Source organism: Amborella trichopoda, chromosome 4, assembly GCF_054954075.1.
Source record: "Amborella trichopoda isolate Santa Cruz 75 chromosome 4, AtrichopodaSantaCruz75HAP2 v2.0, whole genome shotgun sequence".
Lineage (NCBI taxonomy): Eukaryota > Viridiplantae > Streptophyta > Magnoliopsida > Amborellales > Amborellaceae > Amborella > Amborella trichopoda.
The window spans coordinates 5,066,951-5,089,892 of NC_142339.1; the positions used below are offsets into that span (position 1 = coordinate 5,066,951).

The 22,942-nt window shown below is 35.1% G+C and overlaps 1 protein-coding gene across 13 annotated transcripts in view; it reads right to left on the reverse strand.

Moving 5' to 3' along the window:
- Positions 1 to 3,429: 3,429 nt before the first annotated feature.
- The window catches only part of SOS1 (sodium proton exchanger, putative (NHX7) (SOS1)), a 36,705-nt gene continuing 17,192 nt past the window's right edge, over positions 3,430 to 22,942 (reverse strand). For 7 of the 13 annotated variants that reach the window (XM_020670385.2, XM_088864501.1, XM_088864502.1 and 4 more), the window contains 11 exons: positions 19,610 to 19,663; positions 19,386 to 19,493; positions 17,261 to 17,492; positions 14,896 to 15,198; positions 14,416 to 14,513; positions 9,862 to 9,993; positions 9,378 to 9,596; positions 9,087 to 9,293; positions 6,217 to 6,472; positions 4,466 to 4,764; positions 3,430 to 3,844 (listed from right to left, as the gene is read on the reverse strand). In XM_020670385.2, coding sequence (XP_020526044.1) covers positions 3,524 to 3,844; positions 4,466 to 4,764; positions 6,217 to 6,472; positions 9,087 to 9,293; positions 9,378 to 9,596; positions 9,862 to 9,993; positions 14,416 to 14,513; positions 14,896 to 15,198; positions 17,261 to 17,492; positions 19,386 to 19,493; positions 19,610 to 19,663 — 2,229 coding nt within the window. In that variant the 3' untranslated portion in view covers positions 3,430 to 3,523. The remainder of the gene's footprint in view (positions 3,845 to 4,465; positions 4,765 to 6,216; positions 6,473 to 9,086; positions 9,294 to 9,377; positions 9,597 to 9,861; positions 9,994 to 14,415; positions 14,514 to 14,895; positions 15,199 to 17,260; positions 17,493 to 19,385; positions 19,494 to 19,609; positions 19,664 to 22,942) is intronic. The other 6 variants (XR_016053892.1, XR_016053893.1, XM_088864503.1 and 3 more) reach the window with 3 other exon arrangements.

Genomic DNA, 22,942 nt, shown 5'->3' on the forward strand with positions numbered 1-22,942 from the left:
ATTATAGAACGTCCATTTTCAAGTGTTTATAGGTCTATTATTTGTAACACATTTTATCTATCTTACATATCATATAATGCATAAACGTCCATTTTCAAGTGTTTATAGGTCTATTATTTATAACACATTTTGTCTATCTTACATATCATATAATGCATATTATAGAACGTCTATTTTCAAGTGTTTATAGGTCTATTATTTGTAACACATTTTATCTTGTATGTATTTGGACCATCCATTTCCAGCTTTAGTAAATCTACCCGATCTATCCCATTTAAAGCTTCCAATGTTTTAATGAGACTTGAAAAGATTTCTAGGTTATTACAGAGGTTTACAGCATTACAGTTGCATTTCCTCAAGGGGTTTTGAGGTGCACTTCTACTTTTCATGATAAGGAATAGGGGCCTTATGTTACCACGCCAAACCATAAAATGAATAAATTGGCCAAATTAGAGCTCTTTGTTTTCTTCTTCTTTTTTTATTTTTTATATTTAAGATCTATGGTTGTGAAACTAGTTGATGGATTTTCTTGCTTTCAAGTCCTCAATCTAGTGTTGCATGGCATCGATACGGTTGCCATATCTAGTATGTGTGTCACGTGTCTAGCAGTATTTGTAAAATTGAATCGGAACAGTTAATTAGACATGGGGCTGGGATCGGTTAGAACCATAACCGGAGTAACCAGTTAACTAGATTTTTTTTTTTTTAAACAGATCAAAACCCCAAAAAAAATAAAATAAAAATACAAAAATTTAGATTAAGAGTATAATATCTTATTATATACATTTATCTAACAAAAAAAAATTAAAACAATTTTTTATATAAATTAATATTTGAATATTATAGTCATGTACATCATTCCAAACAGGTTATATAAATCTTTTTGTTTCCTAGAATGAAGAGTGGTAATAAATTTTCAAAACCTTACCACAAATGTATTTCCCCAATGTAAATATGCACTCCAGATATTCGTGTGTTGCAGAAACATTACATTAGTCTATACTTATTACTAAAAAATATAAGCACACATATATATTTATGCACTCCACTTTCAAGTTTTACAACACTTCAAGATATTGTTGATCATAATTAGAAAGAATGGAAAAGAAATTGATCCACCAACTTTTACAGGTCACAAGGTAGAGACGCCGATACATAAGATGTCACAAGGTAGAGACGCTGATATATATAGGTTGTGTCATATTAATCAAAACAACATATTTCTATCAAAATAAATATTTTTATCAAAAAATATTATTTTATTAATAAAAATAGAAAAGCACTTTCTATATTCATCACAAATTATAATTTTATTAAGCAAAATACCTTTTTTTTTTTGAAAAATTGATTTATCAAAAACTTCTAAAATCGAGCAATATTTCAAGCAAGAAACAACTCTCAATATTCAGGTAATCAAACAAATCGACACACAAGCACCGTAAAGGCTTCGATTACCCTTCAAATGCACAAAAAATCATAAAAAAATATTTGGTGTTTTTATTTAATTGAAAGAAATCGTGAAAAATTTAGATATGTGAAATTGAGCAAGAAAAAAATTTATATAAAAATATTTACTTAATAATAAATAAGCATACCTATTTTATGTGACAGATGAAGCCTTGACGATTAAAATACACAAATCAATTTGATAAACCCCCCAATATTTTGTATTTTGAACAAATTGAAAGAGGTACATGGTAGATAATTCGATTAGAATTAAAAACCCTCAAATTTCAGCAAAAACCATTGACTATTGAAGATGATATTGATGGAATAGCGAAAATTTAAAAAAGGCGTGCAAATCGGCCATTTCAATCCACAAAATCTCTTGATTTTTCAACGTTGGATTCAAATTTGCCTTTTTTTTATAGAGAATAAATAGTGTTTTATAGCTATAAAGCATGAAAAAAGCCAAAACATGGCAAAAAAAAAACGAATAAAAAAATTTGAAAAAATCAACACGTGAATTCCATCATCAAATAATGACTTCAATTGAAAATAATAGGTGTTATTTTAACTGTATCATTATTTGTTCATAAAACCCGTTATATTCTCTAACCGGTCCAGTTAACATAAAAACCGGCCAAATTGACCAAAACACAGTCGGTTCAATGCCTAACCAGCCAGTTTTGAGCTTGAAATTTTACGGGGTGGGTTGTACCTTACATCCCAAAACGGCCCCTAACCAAACTCAGAACCCTAACCGTTCTGAACTAACCTGCCCGTTTTTCTAACAATGACTTTAACTATTGGCATAACAACTGTGAAACAAGTTCAGTTGAAGGTGAGGTGGATGCTACGTCTCGTTAACTCACGGTTCAAAGCACATGAATATGAATTACATTTTCTTCTAAATTAATGGGGATGCCGTGTTTCACTAAAACATGCCTTATAACTGTACTAACATAATGTGTTGGGCTTGATTTTTTTTCAAACACACTTGGACCGCATGTTAACCTGGATCTGCATTTAGATGTGTCGACATGTATCCGGGTATCTATACATGTCAAGGTAATACTACCTCAATTCATCTCATCTCTATGATAGCTTTTGAGTGAGGTGTCATTAAATGCAATCACAGCTGTGCCAAAACCTAAGCCCGCAATTTAATGACCAACGTGATACACCTGTTGATGAACAATATGGGCTGAAATTGCCTAAGATTGTGTGAAAAAATGCAGAAATATTGCCTAATAAAGGGGACAGTAAAGATCTTAAAAGAATGAAAAAAAAAACAGCTTAACTTTGAATCAGGTGAACTAGTAGGTTTAACCATTCATATCAGATTTTGAGCGGACCGAATTTTGATTATATGGTTTTAAATGGGATGGGTACGGCTTAGATGTAGTAGACCGAACCCCAACCCATTGGGTTCGATGGTTGGGTCAAGTCAACCCACCAGGTTGAGAGGTTCACCTGACCCATTTGGCACCCCTACTTGACCAGTTGTGGCCTGATTTTCGACTTATTATAACCTTTTATTAGACTGTAACTGATATTTGGTGCTGATTCAATCAAACTGGCCAATCCAGTCCAATTCTGATAACATCAAATATAACTTCCACAGTGTTGCACATATAAGGACAATTCATAAAAGATTATCTGCTCCCACCAGAGCATGTGCTACATTTACTCCCCTGGTAAACCCTATCCAAGAGCAATTTAGGACTCCAAATTTTGAGAATGTAACGTAATCAAGAATAAGGACCATCCAATTTTGGGAAAGGGAAAATATGAGTGCTTTGTTACTCAAAATCCTATTGGTTTTTAAAAAATACTCATAAGGTGATTTTGAAGCAGAATCCAAAATTTCAGATCAGAAAATCCTCCAAACAACGTCTTTTGCCTGAAGAAGTGTACCGCATGCTCCAGAGTAGAGCACTACGCACTCTAGAGAGAGAGAGAGAGAGAGAGAGAAAGAGAGAGAGATTGGGCCCAAGGTGTGTTGTCTTTAAATGAGAGAGTTAACCAAAGACTATAATACACAAGTAGGCTCCTAAAACATAGCGATCAAAGCAAAAAATCATGAGTATTGGTGAAAGGAAAGTCTACTAGGGGAGTCAATTCTCACAATGTGGTCATCTTCTCCACCTGATTCATCACTTGAATCATCCTCAATTTCCCTGCTTTTCCCAGGAAGGGTCGTAACTGGTTGTGTTTGTTGCTCGAGGTCTTTTGTTATAAAATGCTTGTTCATGGTGGCTCCTTCTGATTTTGCAGACATGAGGGGTCGAGCAGTGGTTTGCTTGGTAGACTTCAAGGGAACTCTTGGATACGAGAGACTATGCGCTGGCTTTGGACTATAACTCCAAGGGAATCTTCGGGGACATTGGCCATCACTCACCTGCAGTTTAAGTTCAAACGTTTTGAAGTAAGACATCAGCATTGGGTAGTAAAATATATTCACACAAAAAATAAGTGAAGCAAACTCTATCTCTAAATAAATAAGCAAGTGAAATGAACCCTCCCTCCCTCCCTCCCTCCCTCCCTACATTGGCCGTCACTCACCTGCAGGTTTAAGTTCAAACGTTTTGAAGTAAGACATCAACATTGGATAGTAAAATATATTCACACAAAATAAGTGAAGTGAACTCTATCTGTGAATAAATAAACAAGTGAAATAAACACTCTCTCTCTCTCTCTCTCTCTCTCTCTCTCTCTCGCTCTCGCTCTCGCTCTCGCTCTCGCTCTCGCTCGTGCTGTCGTTGCCCGACATCTTAGGCCTTGACAGCAAGGCAAAATCTCTCTCTCTCTCGTGCTGTCATTGCCTGAAATCTTAAGCCTTGACAGCAAGGCAAAATCTATCATTTTCATCCCCAGATGTGAGAAAAGTTCACAGATGTTGAAACCAAAGACACTATAGAGACAAAACCATCAAAACCAAAGGAAAAATAAAAAAGATAATAAAACTAATTTGTGAAAAACAAGTAATCAACTCTCTAGGGAATATCATCTGAGACATTACCATGCTACCAAATATGCCTAGCTCCATGGCCCTTGCCGAGAATTGCCTTGAACGATTTTTAACTCCATTGGGGTTATCAGAATGCTTTCTTGACATATAGAAATGCTCAGGCCAACTCATGAGACCGTCATGTTCATGAATTGGACGACCTGGAAGATCATAAGAATTCGAAATCCAAGATCCAGATCCTCTTTGCAAGGGACCATCAGTTTGCACTGCAGCCACATCAAAGAAGATGACTCTTGATCTTGTCTCCACTTGATAATAAGCCCCTTGACGAAAACTGCTTAATCTTCCATCTTTAGAGACACCAAGACAAGGAAAATAAATTTACCAAAATATGAGAATATAGCCCTTAAACCCTGAAATGAGGACATGGGCATAGAATTGTAGAAATTATTTCATATACATTAATTGACCTACAATCAAATTGAAAACCTCACATAATAGAGGTTCCTTGTCACCCAAATTGCAAGCATGCCACACATTATGCTATGCATCCCTTCAAGTGGAATTTCACATAATAGGAATAAAGGCTTAAAACAATTCCCCAGTTAACATAATTATGCAAGGACAAAGTGATGCTTAATTTTCTACTCTGAGAGGTAGTTAGAGAGAGAAACATTATAACTACAGGTCTACGTGGAAACAATATGACCAAGGGATTCTGGAGACACATTAGCCTCCAAGCGGTTGTCCATAAAGTTCATTTGTAATGGGTTCAGTGGAGAGATGGATCGGCAAGGGTGGGCACTTTCCCTATACAGATGTTCAAATCAGTTTAGTATTAGGCAAGCCTGTAATTGGTGGAGGCTGCAAGAGATTAAGTTCCATACACAGCATTTCTTCATCCTGTTGGAGAAAAAGAAAGATGCAATGAATACATGGACTTCGTGAGGAGATAGAAAGTGCTCCTGGTTCATACATGGTTTAGTAGAATTGAGTTGTGATTTCTCATGGTACTTGGAAGGTTTCAAGCGGAATTACAACACAGAGGCAAGGCAACAAATACCATGAAGTCTTTTGCAGCTCCAATGGCCCAAGAAATAGATATCTCACTATAACATTTACTCTACCTAGCTTTTTGTTATATGCTTATTGGACAGATATACATATGTAACGAAAATTTCAGAATCTCTAGCTCGTATGATATTGGGAGATAGGATTACCCATGATTCTTTAGATGATAAATTGGCTTAACCCTCAAGTAAGCAAGCCAAGCACAGTACACAAATTAAGGGCAAAGTATCTTATAACCCAATCGACTGCGTAAAACAGTAGTCGACTGGAGTCATCACCATCCAATAATAGGACACTAACAGAGATTACACTCTCTCTCCATCACCATTAGTTAACTCCTTGGATGGTGGATGCCTAGTATCATGCTATAACTCTATGATATTGGGAGCCCATGATTCTTTAGATGATAAATTGGCTTAACCCTCAAGTAAGCAAGCCAACCACAGTACACACATTAAGGGCAAAGTATCTTATAACCCAATCGACAACATAAAACAGTAGTCGACTGGAGTCATCACCATCCAATAATAGGACACTAACAGAGATTACACTCTCTCCATCACCATTAGTTAAGTCCTTGGATGGTGGATGCCTAGTATCATACTATAACTGTATAATAGACTGATGGATTACTATAATTTACTTTCCTTATATTGATTGAGTCCCTAGCCAAATAATATGCTATCCTTGAAATTGGTGCATTAGTACTTAAACATCACACAAGCTATTACCTGAACATGAAAGCCTCTGTTCTGCATGAGAGGGCAGCAATACTGCTGGAGAAGTAACCAAATCTTCTTTTCTATATTGGGTTTTGACAAAGCCCTCCAATATGAAGGCAACAGAATGAGGAGGTATCTCTATGACTTCTCCACTTAAATAAATGTTCATGGTTGACCTTTCTGCAACAAGAGCCCTCAATTCTTGCATTGGCATTTTCTCAAATTTTTGAGGAAATAAGAGTTTGGCTACGACTATAGCACTTTCCTGTGTGTCAAGTCAGAAATAATCAGGACCCAATATATCACAAAAAAAGTTAAAATCAGTAAGTTTTTTATGAAGTTGAAATATAGTTCTCGATTTTGCTTAATTTTGGATATTTTAACTGAACCAAGAAAATCTTAAATAATCTATATCTAATTCAAAGTTTCAGGAAATCTCAACAGATCATATAATCAGCAACTATTGTTTCATTGTTTGAAAAGCAACTGCTACTGCAGAATCTAACTGAGTGCCATTTACTCATTCTTTAAATTTATGTATTACAGTTTACATGAATTTAATAAACGATCATTTAGTAACCTGCTTGTTTAAATCCTGTTCTCTTAATTCAGCTATCATGGTTTATAAGAATTTAATAAAGGGTCCATTTAGTACGATGCCTGGTTTTATTCTGTTTGGATACAAACAGTTCCCTCAACCATCCGTTGTTAACAGCAAACAGTTGGGAGCATCATTCATCTGTTCAAAGTCAGTTAAAACTATGATGGAGTTTGAGTAAAAGAACAATCATCCCCACCATCCTTTGTTAACATAGATATTTGAAGAAGCAGTTTGTATCTGCATAAGCTATAATCAGGTAGCATAATGTACTTATCGCTTTTCTTATTGATAACCACCCCCCCTCCCCCCCCCCCCCCCCCCCCCCCCGCTCTCTCTCTCTCTCTCTCTCTCTCAAACGATCATATGCTCCTCCAGATATATGGTCTATCAGATAAAGACCCTGTCTAGGAGTATGTTTAGGATCCCAAATTTTGGGGATACAACTTCCTCATTGTAGCGACCATCCTCAAATAAAATATACATACACAATATGCACTTTTTCTTTGCCCGAAAAGACATCCTAAAATTGAAAATTGAAAAGAGACCATCCCAAAATTTTAAATCCAAAAAACAAACTAGGTCCTTCACCCAACGACAATGATCAAAAACTTGGACGAGTCCACTAGCACTTGGGCCCTTGCCGAGCCGAATACTTGCGTAACACTAAGGGAAATTAAAATAACAAATAAATTTATAGATATTTTATATATAATTTTGATTTTTTTATGATGATTAATTAGTTTTTCTTGTCATATGCTCTATTTTTATATTTTTCCACTTTTTTTCAATTTTTCTGAAATGTCTCCAACTATAAATTCATTTTTTTCCAAATCCATCATTTATATATTTTTCCATCTTATTTCGACATTCAATGTTGCTTATAGTATATTTTTCTTTTTATCCCTTTTTTTTTAACAAATTTTTTATTTCTTTAGTTTTTAGCCCTTTTTAGCCCCGTACACTACTCGAGCGAGTACACTCAGACTTGCCCAAGTTACTTGGCTCCGGCAGGGCACAAGTCCCAAGTTCGAGAAGAGTTTTTTAACCTTACACCAGACAGAGTAGGAGAACAATGTGATCCTCTGGGAGCATGCCATATGTTCTTTTCTATTTCCTTTTAATCGGATACTATAGGATACTTATCCTTAAACAAATAGTTGCTCGACAGTGCATTTAGACAAACTAATAACTTAAGGAAAGTTCATCAAATAAACAAGGATGAGGTCTACATAAGTTGTCCACCTTAAACAATCAAAGTAAGGTGCACCTCCAAACCCTGCTGGAAGATACACACAAACCTTGTGATGACTGATAAATCTATCTCCACTCCTGATTACAAAATTCAAAGTTCCAAAAGTGGTGCAGATCAAGCCGATCTATGGAAACTTGAAAATCTTGAAAATAGACAGTCCAGATAATGTGTTACAAGATGTATTGTTTTTATGACTTGAAAACCCTTTTCCTTGTATCCATACAACTCGAGGTCGAGATGATCGATTGGAGGGTTTTCTAGCCTCGATACAACCTCTTTTTGAGGATTTTCAGATGCACCTTACTTCTATGACATAAGGTTGACACCTTATAAAAACTTATAATAAAAAACAAAGCTAATTAAAAATGTCTGAATGATATATTGGGTCTTAGACTTCGTCAGAGATCATGATAAGTACCAACTGGCACAAAAAACAACTTCAGGACCATGACAGTAATAGTAGCATAACAAATGGCCAGCTCCACATTCTAACACATGGCTTCCCAAAATAGCATTGGATAAGCCATGATATGGGTTGTCCTTGATGTCCTGAACGAGAAGATTCCAAAACTTTAAATGCATCGTTTAGCTAATTTCCAAGTTTCTAATACTAGATAGCAGAAAGACACATTGCACATTCAGCCAATTAACAGATGCATTCAGTGGGTTGAAATTGGAAAAAGCAAATTTTGATTAAATGTAAATTAACACCTGTTTCATCAGAATTAAATAGGCACCACAACAGACAATCTTATCAGGAAGCCTTGCCATTCTTGAATTACACTCTTAGTGAAATCAGTTTGGTCAATTGGCCAAAAGGGTAGAGATGTTTCCACATTATGTCATAGGGTATAAAGAAGACCGAGAGATAATGTTGAAGACTTCATCTAAGATTGCAGAAACAGTGATGTCTGTTTTGTTGAGTTCCTAGTTTATGCAATTAAGTTCTTCCTAATAGCAAGTCTTTGGCCCCTCCAATTTCAAATTTCAAACAGGTTTAACATAAACAGGCATCTTAACTTTTACCTGCCACAAGAAATCCTCAATTGTAGGATCCATTCTGAGTACTGAAAGTAACTTTTCTGATTCAATGAAAAAGCAATGCACAACAGATTCGGTGATCAAGTTGCAGAGGTAAGGCTTTCCAATTAGGGTTTCATAAAGGCCCAAAGTACTCCCATGGGTAAATGTTGGATGCAGCGAATGCTTATTCATCAAACCCTTACTTGTCCACTGCAAAGGGAAAAAGGAACAAAGCTTGAAGATGCTCTAAAAACGGAGTAGAATACCAACAGGCAGTATATTTGTCAAGCTTACCTTTACAACTCCATTTGAAATAAGCCATATCCCTTTTGGCCTGGCTCCCTCCTTATACAGTGAGACCCCACGCAATTTCATCATCTCCTTCGTGGAGTTCTCGAGAAGTTGGCGTATATCAGAAGGAAGTGCCCCAAGCAGAGGTTGCATGCTTAGTATATCACTAATTTTAGGCATCTTTACTAAAGGAGGATTTCTCAGAAGCTTTTTCAGATCAGTCTGCCATAGCAACAATGCAAAAGAATAATATAAAAAGTTTGTCACACTGAAGAACTTCAAATTTCAAACTTTGATTTAACAACATTTCCTTATTTATCTTTGTAAATACCCTTGAGTAAACAAGAGAGAAGTATAAGAGTGCAGTCAAATCATGACATATACGATGGGGGGGGGGGATGAAAGATAAATGAGACAAAAAATAAAACAACAATCAAGAACTAGGCACTGGAATCTTGAAAAGCAAGGTTTGGACATTTCCAGCTACCTGCACAGCATCGTGGAGCTGACTCATCTCCTTAAGTTCCAATAATCCCGATTTTTCAAGCTTTTGTACGTACTCACTCAGTTGTGACAGTATGGAGTATGTGACCTGTCGTGTCTTCACCACACGTAGAACCTGGAATCAATTATGACATGCCTTCCATTAACTAATGTGTTTAGTAAGAAGCTCCAAATGGTATGGCTGACGTCTCTGATAACACTCAAATTGTAAAATGTGACAGGAGAAACTATAGCATGAAAATGAGTGTGATTCTGCAAGTTAAAATGGGAAAGACATTTTCACCAGGCCACCATGCTCACCAATTAAATGGAGCGTGGCATACCTCACTCCATAAGCATCCATTGCCATATCTTGCCCTCAGACAAGTGCGATTAAAGATAGTGGGGCCATTGAAGCATGCAACCAATTATTTTGATAAAAGAAGGAAAATAGAATTCAAAGAACGTAGTCAATATTATGTGGAATGCAATGGTTGACTGTATTAAGAAAGTGTCAAAAGAAGTTTTAGGAAAAACTAAAGGGAAAAAAAATTTAGACAAAGAAACCTGGTGGTGGAGTGAAGAGGTTTAGAAGACAATTAAAGGAAAATGACATGTTATTACGCCAGCCAATGTAGTAGAAATGATCAAAACTTATAAATATAAAAAATTACTAAGAAAATAGTAAGACAAGCTAAACTTAAGGCATATGATAATCTATATAATAGATTGGGGACAAGAGCAGGTGAAAAAGATGTCTTCAAATTAGCAAACATGAGAGATGAAGTGTAGGGATCCATATTACATTAGATACATTACGAGTGAGGATTAGAGGATCCTGGTGAAAGATGATGAGGTCAATGAAAGCTGGAGAATTTATTTTCAAAAATTGTTAAATAACAAATACTATGGGAACACAACATTAGGTGGAACCTTTGACATAAATGAGAGCAGAGGTTATAGTTAAATTTATAGGATTAGGATATCTGAAGTAAAAAAAAGCTCTAAAAAAGACGAAGATATAAAAAACTTTAAGACTAGATGATATCCCGATGGAAGTTTGAAGTGCATGGGGGAGATTGGCAAAAGCTGGCTTACCAAGCTGTTCAAATAAGGCGTTGAGAACAAAGAAAATGCCAGACAAATGGAGAAAAGTATTGTGGTACCTATTTACAAGAACAAAGGAGACATACAAAATATACAAACTATAAAGGGATTAAACTTATGAGCCATGCTATGAAGCTGTGTGAGAGAGTGGTTGAGCAACGATTAGGCATGAAACGAGTGTATAAAAAATTAGTTCAGTTTTATGTCAGGGAGATAATTATCGAAGCCATTTTCTTACGTAGGCAACTAATTGAAAAGTTTAGGGCGAAGGGAAAAGGCCTCCACATGGTCTTTATTGATTTAGAGAAAGCACATGATCGAGTGCCTAGAGATTTAAATTAGCAGGTCATGGAAAAGAGAGGAGTCAATAGAGGCTATATTGATATAGTAAGAGATATGTGCAAGGGAGTACTACCTAGTGTGCGAACAATTAGTAGAGAGACAAGGGAGTTCTCAGTAACAATGGGCCTACATAGGGGTTTAGCGCTGAGTCCATATCTCTTTGTTTTGGTTATGGATGAGTTAACCAAGCACCTACAAGATGAAGTACCGTGGTGTATGTTGCTCGCGAATGACATAGTTGTGATTATAGTTACCCAAATCGCCTATGAGGGTAGCGATTTCGTTTCGGAATCTTGATTCGACATTTCTCCGGGCAAAAATCGATTCTAAAAGAAAGGAATCATGTTTCCATATTTTGTGGAACGCGATTCCACCTAGTTTAGGAATCTCGATTCCTTGATTGCCTGAATCAAGATTCCATATATAGGATTTTATGATTCTTAGCTACACAAGAATGAGATTCTGCTTATGAGAAATGTTGTTTCCAAATTTTTTGGAATTGCGAATCCACGTTGTTTGGAATCAAGTTTATATATTTCAAACATCGTGATTCCTTGCTACACAACAATGTGATTCTACTTATGCTAAACATTGATTCAAAGTATTAAGGAATTGTGAATCCATGTTGTCAGGAAGCAATGTGAGTATAGGGAGTGTGCTCAATCATGAGTGAGTGCGATATGTATGAGTGCATGAGAGAATTATAAGTTGTTGCACACGACAATAAAATTAAAATTTAAAATATGAGTAATATGTGAGCATAGGGAGAGCAAAAACCCTTTGATGTGTGCTCAATCATGAGTGAGCGCAACATGTATAAGAGCGTGAGACAATTTGAAGTTGTTGCACATGGCAATAAAATCAAAATTTTAAATATAAGTAATATGTTAAATTTTTTATTTTCTTATTTACTAATTTCAATCCTTCATTCCATGTTACCTTCTAAGAACTCTTACCAAAAATAAATAATACTAAAAAAATACGTTACTTCAAATTTAATAATGTTTGGCAAATGATGTGGGTACTAAACTACTAGTGTAATAATTTTTAATATATGATTGGCACCGTCATTTCTTCAAATTGAATAAGAGGATAAAAATGCTTTTCTTTAAGTAAAATAAGAAGATAATAAGGATATATGGGTGAAGTGCCCTATGTGGTCTTTTCGGTTAAATTAATCATTAAATATCAGAGAAATTGACAAAAAATTGAATAACGCAATTTTCAAAAGTCAAAAGACTCAAAGCTACATTTAACAAAGAAGAATTACTATGTCATGTACTTACTTTATAATTTAAGGAAAGGAGATAAAGGGAGCTTGCCCTTGTTCTCACTCCTTGTATGTCGTAGACTAGCTTCTAACCTTGTAGGCATAATAAGGTTATCGGTAGACCGAGTCCATTGTATGGGATTGTCCACAAAGATATCATAAAAGTTGACGTTAGTACTTGGAGTCTTGGACTGAGTATATACAGACCAAAATTCGATCTTGTAGTAATGGGTAAATTTATATATTTTCTGAATACTTCTCTCATATACCGGAGGGAATTGAGTCGCAATTCTAGTAAGGGGAGAATCTTGATTCCAACATGGGGAGAATCACGATTCCAGAATGGTGAGAATGTTGATTCCAAGTTGATGGGAACAACGATTCTAGAATTTTAGGAATCACGATTCCATATTTTTAGGAATCATGACTCCAGCAACCACCGAAACAAGTGGGGTCACGTGTGATTCCATATAGGTCTGAAATGCGATTCCAATATGAAGGGACATCGATTCTTGCAAATAGAAAACATGATTCCTAATTTTTTGAATCGCGATTCCCAAATAGTGAGAATCATTGTTCTCAATTCCGAATCATACAGACAGCGATTCCTAGATTTCGAAACTTCTAAAACACACGATTCCGATTCTAGAAACGATTCGGAATCACAAATGTTTCCAACAACTATAGTTTTGATTGATGAGACTAGAGGCAACGTCAACGCAAAGCTAGAACATTGGAGGGATGCTCTAGACTCTAAAGATTTTAAAATTAGCTAAACTACGACAGAATATATGGAATGCAAGTTTAGTAATAATAAGGGTAGAAACGATGAGGTAGTTAAAATTGATGGCCAAGAAATACCTAAATGAGATTGCTTCCTTAATACAGGAGAATGGAAAGATTGAGGAAGATATCGCACATAAAATTAGAGCTACGTAGGAAACGTGGAGATGTGCATCCAGTGTTTTATGCGATTGCTGCATACCATTGAGATTGAAAGAGAAGTTCTATAGGACAGTTGTAAAACTAGCCATGCTTTATGGGACAGAGTGTTGAGCAGTCAAGAAACAATATATCCATAGGATGAGCATAGTTGAGATGAGAATATCGAGATGGATAAGTTGCAAGACAAGAAAAGATAGAATTCAGTATGAATACGTACGAGAGAACTTAGATGTGGCTTCAATAAGCGATAAGATGAGAAAAAGTAGACGTAGGTAGGCTGGTATGTGCAGCATAGACCTAATACAACACTGGTTTGGAGGTGTAATTTGGTTCAAGTGGAAAGCTCCAAAAGGGCAAGAGGAAGGCCCAAAAGGATATAGATAGAAGCAGTGAGAAAAGATACGTGACTTTTGGTCTTACTGAGGGTATGGCCCTTGATAGAGAAGAATGGAGGAACATGATTCATTTAGCCGACCCCAAATTGGGATAAGGCTTAGATGATGATAATAATGATGATGCAGTAAAAAAGGGGCATTTTCATATGGTAGTTTTTAGGGTTTAACCATTCAGTGCAATCTGGCCTTTCAAACACTAGTGGATTACATCAAGGGCATATTAGATATAATGCGGGAAGGACAAAGTCAAGATCAAATTCAGTTACAGTTAAATCAGTTTCGATTAATAATCAGTTTGATGCAGTGCTCATTTATCTAGTCTCTCAGTCTTCTTCATTTGTTTTGGGATCCAACTATGAAACGCAATCAGATATTTCACATCCCTAAAATCTATAATCAAGGATATAAATAATGCATAATGGACAAAGGAGAGATTAAAAATTTAGATAAGTCACCATACCTAAAATACCTAAAACATGTCCTTCAAGAGAATTAGTACCTGAGGGAATGAAAGGCGAACATCTTCTAGGAAATTTCTAGCTTCATCCCCCTCTGCATCACTTTCCTGAATGACAGCAGCAGCAACCTCACTTTCTCCTGCAGAAAGTGAAAATAAATTTCAAATTCCCGAGTGACACTTAGAAACATCTAGGCTGGTTGCAACATCGACATAGGAAAGTCCAATGGAAGATATCATGAAACAAAAATAAGAAGCCTAACAAAAAGAACTTGTAATTCTCTTAGCTACACAAAATTATTGCAGCATATGTTTGGTTATTTCTTTCACAAAAATGAATTACCTCACTCGTGGGAAAAGAAACATAAATTATTGATATTGCTTTGAAGTTTTTCTTTAATTGTAAATGGGAAGGTCCATTGGTCTAATTTTATGTCCAGATTGATTTACTTCTGTATTCATCAATACCATTCATATGATACAAAGAAAAAAGAAAAATGATCAACAAGAAGAACTTTGTACCAATGAATTCATGAAGTTGTCTCCTTGCAATTCTGTGAGCACGTAGAAATGCAGCACAAATGCAACAAGCGGACTCTAACCTTTCCACGGTGAAATATATGACCAGCTTTTGTGGCAAATGACTCATTTGGAGATACCGGTAGTAGTTTGGAAAATGAACATTTGTTTTCAAGCCTTTCCAGTCACACAATGGTTGCTCATGTACCCGATCAATTGCTTCATCAACTGACTGCATCAAAAGAATAGCGGAAGTTTGAGTTATCCTTCCTTCTTCGAGCATTCCCCAATATGCAGCCTGAACCCCTGCAGAAATACACCAAAACAATAAGAGGTTGTCACCAAACAAATATCACATCTTAAACATCTATTGATTCTGAAATAACTACAGTTTTCAGTCCACAATGAAAATTATTATGTACTATTCGCGTAGGCAGGACATATATCATCATCATCATCATCATTTTAGCCTTTTTCCAATTAATTGAGGTCGGCTAACGATGGGTTTTGGCAAAATTTTACGTTGGCTGCCTACCTAACACAACCATGCCCCTTTACCCGGGCATGGGATTGGTTAAGGGAAAGTTTTAAGGTCATCACCCTTCTTAGACCAAAGCAGGACATATATATATATATATATATATATATATATATATATATATATATATATATATATATATATGGGAAATGCTAGGGTTAGCCCACCAACTAATGGAACAGTATAAGCCCAACGGCCCAGATTGAATCTAGGCTGATCTGACGGTCAGGACTATATTTTGGTAATATAATTTTAATATTTTTATATAAATCCAAATAACATGAAATTTGGAACATCAACTCTTCTCATCAAGGCGCACCTAATAAAAATATCAAAAAAATAATTCACATAAAATAAATTGATCAAAATACCAATAAAACGTTTCAGAGGCATTTTGGTCAATTTATTTTCAGGGGTATTTTGGTCAATTTATTTTATGCGAATTATTTTTTTGGCATTTTTATTAGATTCCACTAGTTTTGAAGAATAGACGCTCCAAATTACAAGTGATTTAGATTTATAGAAAAAAATTAAAATTCAATTACAAAATATAACCGTGATCATTGGATCGGCCCAAATTCATTCTGGGTCGTTGGGCTTATATTGTTCCATCAGCCCATGGGCTGACAAGAGCTTTTTCCTATATATATATATATATATATATATATATACCATCTGCATTACCGTTCGTCAATGCCCTGAATATAAGAAGTCCTAGTTACGGCGTGAGAAAGTATAGCTCAGGACATAAGTTTGAGGCCCATTTGGGCACACATTTTTTTAGCAATTGCGCTGTTTTCTTTTATTTTACAACCTTAAAGATTCATAGGCTTCCAGCTTGCTCCACCACTATTTGCATGGGAGACAATTTTTGTAACCTATTTGTTCCCAGAAGGCCACCAAATACCCTCATAAGACTGAACGAAAACCAAAAATAAATAAATAATTCCTTGTATTCCCATAAAAGTGGACTTCTTTGGTATCAACTATGACTTTTTCAGAAATTGACAATAAGGTAGGCAGGGTTTCTGTTTGAGATGACGATTAAGGTGTCCAAACTGGGTCTATGTAGATAACTCTTAAGAGAGAAAAAGCAATAAAGTCTTAATAGATGTTTCCTGGGATCTGCCTTAGAAGCCAAATATACCTAGAGTTACACTGGAATTTGTCAGGCCAAGACTTGCATTACATGCATCTTTATTTTTTGGTCAGTAAGATGGATACAAAGAGTAGGTCATGGACTTCAACTTATACATCAACGAGAAGAGTGGGAAATGGAGTTCCTTTACTGTTGAGAGAGACCTATCAAAATATATCTTTGAAAAATGTCAGTACATTATAAAAAATGTATGCATTGAAGGATAAGATCTAGGGTTGGATTTGAAACCCATCACCAAGAACAACGGAGATAGGACAAGTGATGTATATAAGTCATAGATGAATCCATTAAAAAATTCCATAAAATATTTCAACGAAGTTTTAAAAAAGAGAAGAAAAGGGTCATAGAGGTTTCATTTTTGCATTGTCTTCACATGTTGGCCTCCACATCCTTTCCTGGTATTTGTCGGGTAATTAGACTCATGAGACACCTATTCATGTATAAAAGAAATCTGTTATCACTAATGAAAAGCATATTATCTTAGCCATTAAGACTAATCACAAGTTTTTGTCCTTTTATTTTTTATCTTTGTAGGAACAAACTAAATCAAATGACACCACCAGGATATCTTAACTGGTCTTGTAACAACACTTAAGTTCATAAATTTTATTCATCTCAAAACCGAAATCAATATTAATTAATTCCCCAAAAAGTAAGTTCAATTAACTTGCCATTCAAGAGGCGCACTCGAATGTCTCCTACATTCATGTTGTGTAGATAATGCTGACTCTCAGATGTATGGTGAGCCTGTGCCTGTCTTCCATCAGCATCAGTCAAGGATGCAATGTATCTTTTCACTGTTGGCCAATCAGCAGGTCCAAGCTCTTCATCATCTCCAAGCTCTCCAAAGGCTTCTAGGGCCTTATTCATCATCTCATACCTTGTGTACTCCAAAATTCGTATCTGCCATTACATATCAATCGCTGCAGTATGAATTCTCTGCCGATCATTGACACATCCCCTTATGAGGATAAAAGCCAAGCGCCATACAAAGTACAGCGCAAAACTAATAGATTGGAAGACAAAGAAATACGTGTATTTCTTTGTAGTGTAGATAGAATGAATTAGTAAGCCAAATTTTCTTGATTGATAGGAGGCAGCAAAAAGAATGATGCAAAAGACATGAATTAGGCAAGAACCTTAACACCTTTAACAAATCGAACAAACTATCCAATAAAGCCACCGGACAGAAATTGAAGTTTCGGTCTTGTCCCACAATGTTTTCTGGTCGCTAAGTATCATAAACTTGAACCATTTTATCAAAATGTAGATTTGAACAAAAAATAGAACCATTGTCCATGAAGCAAAATTCAGTTTGTTGTCTATTGCAGCTGATAAATTTGGGTCAATATTTATTGCTGACCCCAGATAGTTAGGATAAGGCTCAAATGATGCTGATATATTGTCGTGAACTTTCATATTGAATGAAGGTTATAAGGCCATATTAAGTGTTTCATGTCCTTTCAAAGAGGTCAGATGTCTAAAAGGCTTCACAGACCTTCTAGAAGATGCGCTTCATGAAATCACCTTCCAGGAGAGGGAGGCGGCCAATTATCAGAAGGTTTACAGTCAGGAATCCCAAGTGACAGATCTATAATATCCTATAGTACAAGACTTGGATAGCTTGTCAGCATCTCATAAGGAGATGGGTTTCAGCAGTGCCAGCTCCACCAAAATTGGCCTTTCAAACATAACACATCCATATATCATTTAAGAACTGGGGGTAGGGGAGAGGTGGGATATTAAGTAAGATTAAGTACTGTCAGCAACATTTCAACAAAGAAGGTTAGGCAGAAGCATCTGAGTTTCCAAAGTATCTGATGTGTGTGCTGTGTCTATGGTGTGTAAACATATGCTAAAAACCATTAAGTGCATGACCAAGTTACATAGACAGTATTTCAAGTTTACATATACACACAGATATTTATATTTGTATGTATGTATCTATGAATAAATGTTTCAGTATCGTTTTATTCATACATATGCATATATTTATGAAAAATTCACATTCTTAAGTTAGTTTCAATTGGCGAGGAATAACTTTCCTCCATAGTTTCAACCATAACTACATAAATGTGCAGCACATGCCACTATTTCACCAAATAGGTTTACTGGAAGTTTGAGTTTCAAATGCATTAAAATAGCATATAATACTTGATCAATTAGGGTAAAAATATCTTCATCAGAGAATGAAGGATTAAAGCCCAAAAATACAAACTTACATAAATAATTGAACTTTTCCCTTTCCAGTGGTACACAATGACAAGGAATTATGGTTTCTACATAACCACTAAATGTATACATGCACATCACATTAAGTGACGAGAATAATATGCAATGACAGACGACATAATATGCAATGACTCTCAATAGACAAGGTCCATTTCAAAGGTTAAAGTTGAACTGTACAATAGAAAAACAGTGATAATAGCTTTGAAAAAAGAAAAAAAGTCACAAGTCATCTGAAACTAAACAACGACTTAACTGATGAATTGTGAGCCAGTAACAGTTACTTTCAAAGGTAACAACTGATTTAAATTTTTTTTTCCTTATTTTCCATTTCCCTAAATTTACACTACTAAGAGAAATTTCTTAAGGGATATAGTGAGCAAAAACACTAAGAAAAATAAATAACAAACCAGATAATAAAAAATACTAGTCTTTTAAAACAAATCTTCAAAAAAAGAGCTTCAAGGAGAATATGACAAAAACCCAACATCAAGTATCTCTGAGCTGCACAGTTCACAATCTACAATGAAAAGCAACCCAAAATCAGAAAGTTATTTTGAGCCATACCTTTGTATCTGAGAGTTTGTCCATGTTTAAAAAGTGTAGAACAAATTGGGTAGTTGATCCATTCAAAATAAGTGTCAAGAACACGATTCCACCGGTAAGGAAAACAAACTGTAGCAGAGAAAAGTTCCTTAATAAAAAGACACAAACAGCTAAATGCATGCCCAAAAACATTCAGCTTCTACAAACACTTACAGAGAAATCAAATGCAACTAAGAACACAATACCTGATCACCAGTTTCTTCTTGGAGGAAAGATGTACTAGATTTGTCACTAGCGCGCTGTCACGAAATAAATAAGAACCTTGGTAAAAAGCAAGAGACATCACACACATGCATGTGCGCGCACCCACACACACACACAAATAAAGAATGAGGTAAAAGGTACAAGAATACGTATCCATGTCAAACAAATGAAGTACAAAAGAAATTACTGATCAGTCCAAGTCCAAACACGAGAAAAATAGAGAACTTGGTTACAAACATACACACATACAAGAACTTAGTAAAAAGGTACAATAATATGTATCCAATGTCAAACAAATGAAGTGCAAAAAGAGAATATATGGATCAGTCCAAGTCTAGACAAAATAAAAGCAAGTGAAAAATGCCATGTAACCATTTCAGATGAGAAAAACCCCAAAGTAGGCTAGGTTCTTTGAATTGTCTGACGCCATCAATGAAGAGTTTTCAGACTGTGTATGCAGGACAAGATGGCTCTTATTTTTGAATTTTTCTTATAAAATTTTAGGGATGTCTTGTTGAAATTATTTTGGAGTTTTTTTTTAAGATTTTTAAGTTTTTTTAAGGATTCCAAGGTTTTTTTATATATTTAGAATTTGAGAAGTTATCTAGAAAAACATTTAGAGTGCTTATGGAATTTTTTGTTTTATCTGGAGTTAAAAAGTCCTCACCAATTTTTATTTAAGTTAGAACGGTTTTAGGCATTTTACTTTTGGTTAGGGGCATTATTGACTTTGTAATTAAACAGTAAACAAAAGAGAGGTGCGTGGATCCCCATGGGACAATTGATGTGATTTTTTAGGAAAGAAAGAGAGAAAAAGCTTTGGCTTTTGAAGACCTAGGAAGGTTTTGAAGAAGAAACCAAAGATTTCTTCCACTTGTTGCATGTGTTTGGTGTGAAGCTTGCTGATTTTGATGCTTTATTCAAACTTCATAAATCAATTTAAGTATCAGAGCTCAGGTTTCTTCAATAACAAATCCAGGGAACTATAACCAATTCTAGAGTTTGCTGATTTTGGGCTAGGGATTTCCAAATTCAGCCTAGATCTTGCTGATTTCAATTATTTGGTGATTCTATGTCTAGGTTAGTGATTTTAGTGAACCAATAACAATGAGAAGGGGTCGTGGAATGGGGGTTTCCGTAGACCCAATTAATGATCCAAGACAAAAAGAGATTGAAAACCTCAAAAGGCAAGTTTGAGAGCTTATGAAGCGGCTCACAAGTATCAATCATGAGCAAGATGGTTATCTTTCGGTCCAAAGAGATCTAGAATACAACCCGTTTCACCATTACGCTCCGTGTGAAGAGTCAAGTGAAGAGGAAAGTGATAGAAGACCTAGATGTGGGGGACATCACTTTAGGATTTTCGATTTGAAGGAAGACATTATTGATTTAAATGCAAGTTTCCAAAATCAGCAATTTGTAGATTGGGATCCGCAACCAATCTTCGATACATAATCAGATGAACAACTAGATCTCTTAGGAAATCCTAACTATGATAGGCTTTAAGATGATGTTTTGGAAGAGGATTTTGCTCGTGAAGAATACAGAGAGACGACAGTAGGGGGACTGATCAAAATTATGGCCTTTGAAGATCTCAAGGATATTTAGAAGGTGGAGCATTCACGAGATTTGGGGCATTGGAACTAGCAGCATAGGGGTAGCATGGCCAACTCATAAACCGCAAACTATGGCCCTGAATTCAAAGAGTAATGAAATAGGTGTCAAGAAAGCCTTTTAAAGCCAGAAAATTGAGTTTGAAGTTTCCCACACGATTTTCAATGTGAGTTCAAGGACAAAAGAATTTGATAAATTTGTATCAATATACATACCAGGATCCTTTTCTTGAGGATTTCTTATCATGAATAATAATTAAGCTAACAAAGAAGAAGGTAGAAGAAGGTGGTTTCGATGTTGGATTCATCTTAGCCCATTTCAAAATTCAAGGATGAGTTTTCTCCAACCAAGGGAGAATGATGTAAGACAAGATATTCTCTTATTTTTTGAAATTTTCTTATTAAATTTTAGGGCTGTTAGAATTCTTTGGGCTATATTTTTAAGATTTTAAGTTTCCTTAGGGATTCCAAAGTTTTTTTATATATATTTAGGATTTTAGGAGTTATTTAGAAAGAAATTAGATTACTTATGAAATATTTTGTTTTATTAGGGGTAAACATGTCATTATGAATTTTGATTTAAGTTAGAATTGTTTGTCATTTTGATTTTGATTTTGATTAGGAGCATTATTGACTTTGTAATTAAAGTATTGAATAAAAGAGAGGTGTGTGGATGCCCGTTGGGCAATTCACGTGATTTCCAAAGAAACAAAGAGAGAAAAAGCTTAGGTGTTTAAAGACCTAGGTAGGGTTTGAAGAAGAAACCCAAGATTTTCTTCTACTTTTTGCGTGTGTTTGGCTTGAAGCATGTTGATTTTAGTGTTTTCTTCAAATTTCCTACATCACTGTGTAATCAATAAAACATGCCGAGGGTGTCATCCTAAATAATCAAAATGCTCTATAATCTAGATGCAAAAACTATATTCATGGAGATCCATGCTTCTTGCATCTCAGAATGGTCAAAACAAGGCTGTGGTGGTACCAAACTGTGCAGTTCTTTATGCAGGTTTACTAAATATTTATTTTTTAGTCCATGAAAATAAGTAAAAGAAACAAAAATAAACAAGAAAAATAAAAGAAAACAAATTAAAGAAATCTGTTTGCCTCAAAGATAATGAGCTCTAATCATAAACATAGATAAAGTCTAATGATCTAGCTGCATACTAATCAAAACGGTCTCAACTACAAAAGATGCAACATCATTCCATCATTGTGTTTCTTTGCTTTATGAAAGTACCAAGCATATAACAAGTTTTGGTGTTAAATCCACGAAAGAAATTGATGAAAGGCAAACTTATACTTATTTTTAATTTCTATTCAATTTTAAAGGATGTATATTTTGATTTTGTTTTTAGGATTTTTTGTTTTTTATTTTAGTTTTAGGATTTATATTTAGGATTTTTAGTTTTTTTGGACTTCTAGGGTTTTTATAGTTTTTTTATTTTTTACATGAGTACTATTCACAAGTGCTATTCATGAGTCTAGTTCATGGGTACTGCTCACAGGGGTAAAACTGTCATTTAAAAAATTAAGTTTTAAGTTAAGATATATAAGTCATTTTAATCATTGTATAGACATGTAATGTCTTTTAATATTGTATAATATATAAGAGGTATGTGGGCCTTGAGAGGGTCAATTCCACATGACTTATAGAAATTGAAAAAGAGAAAGCTTTGGCTTTTAGAATCCTAGCTTGGGTAA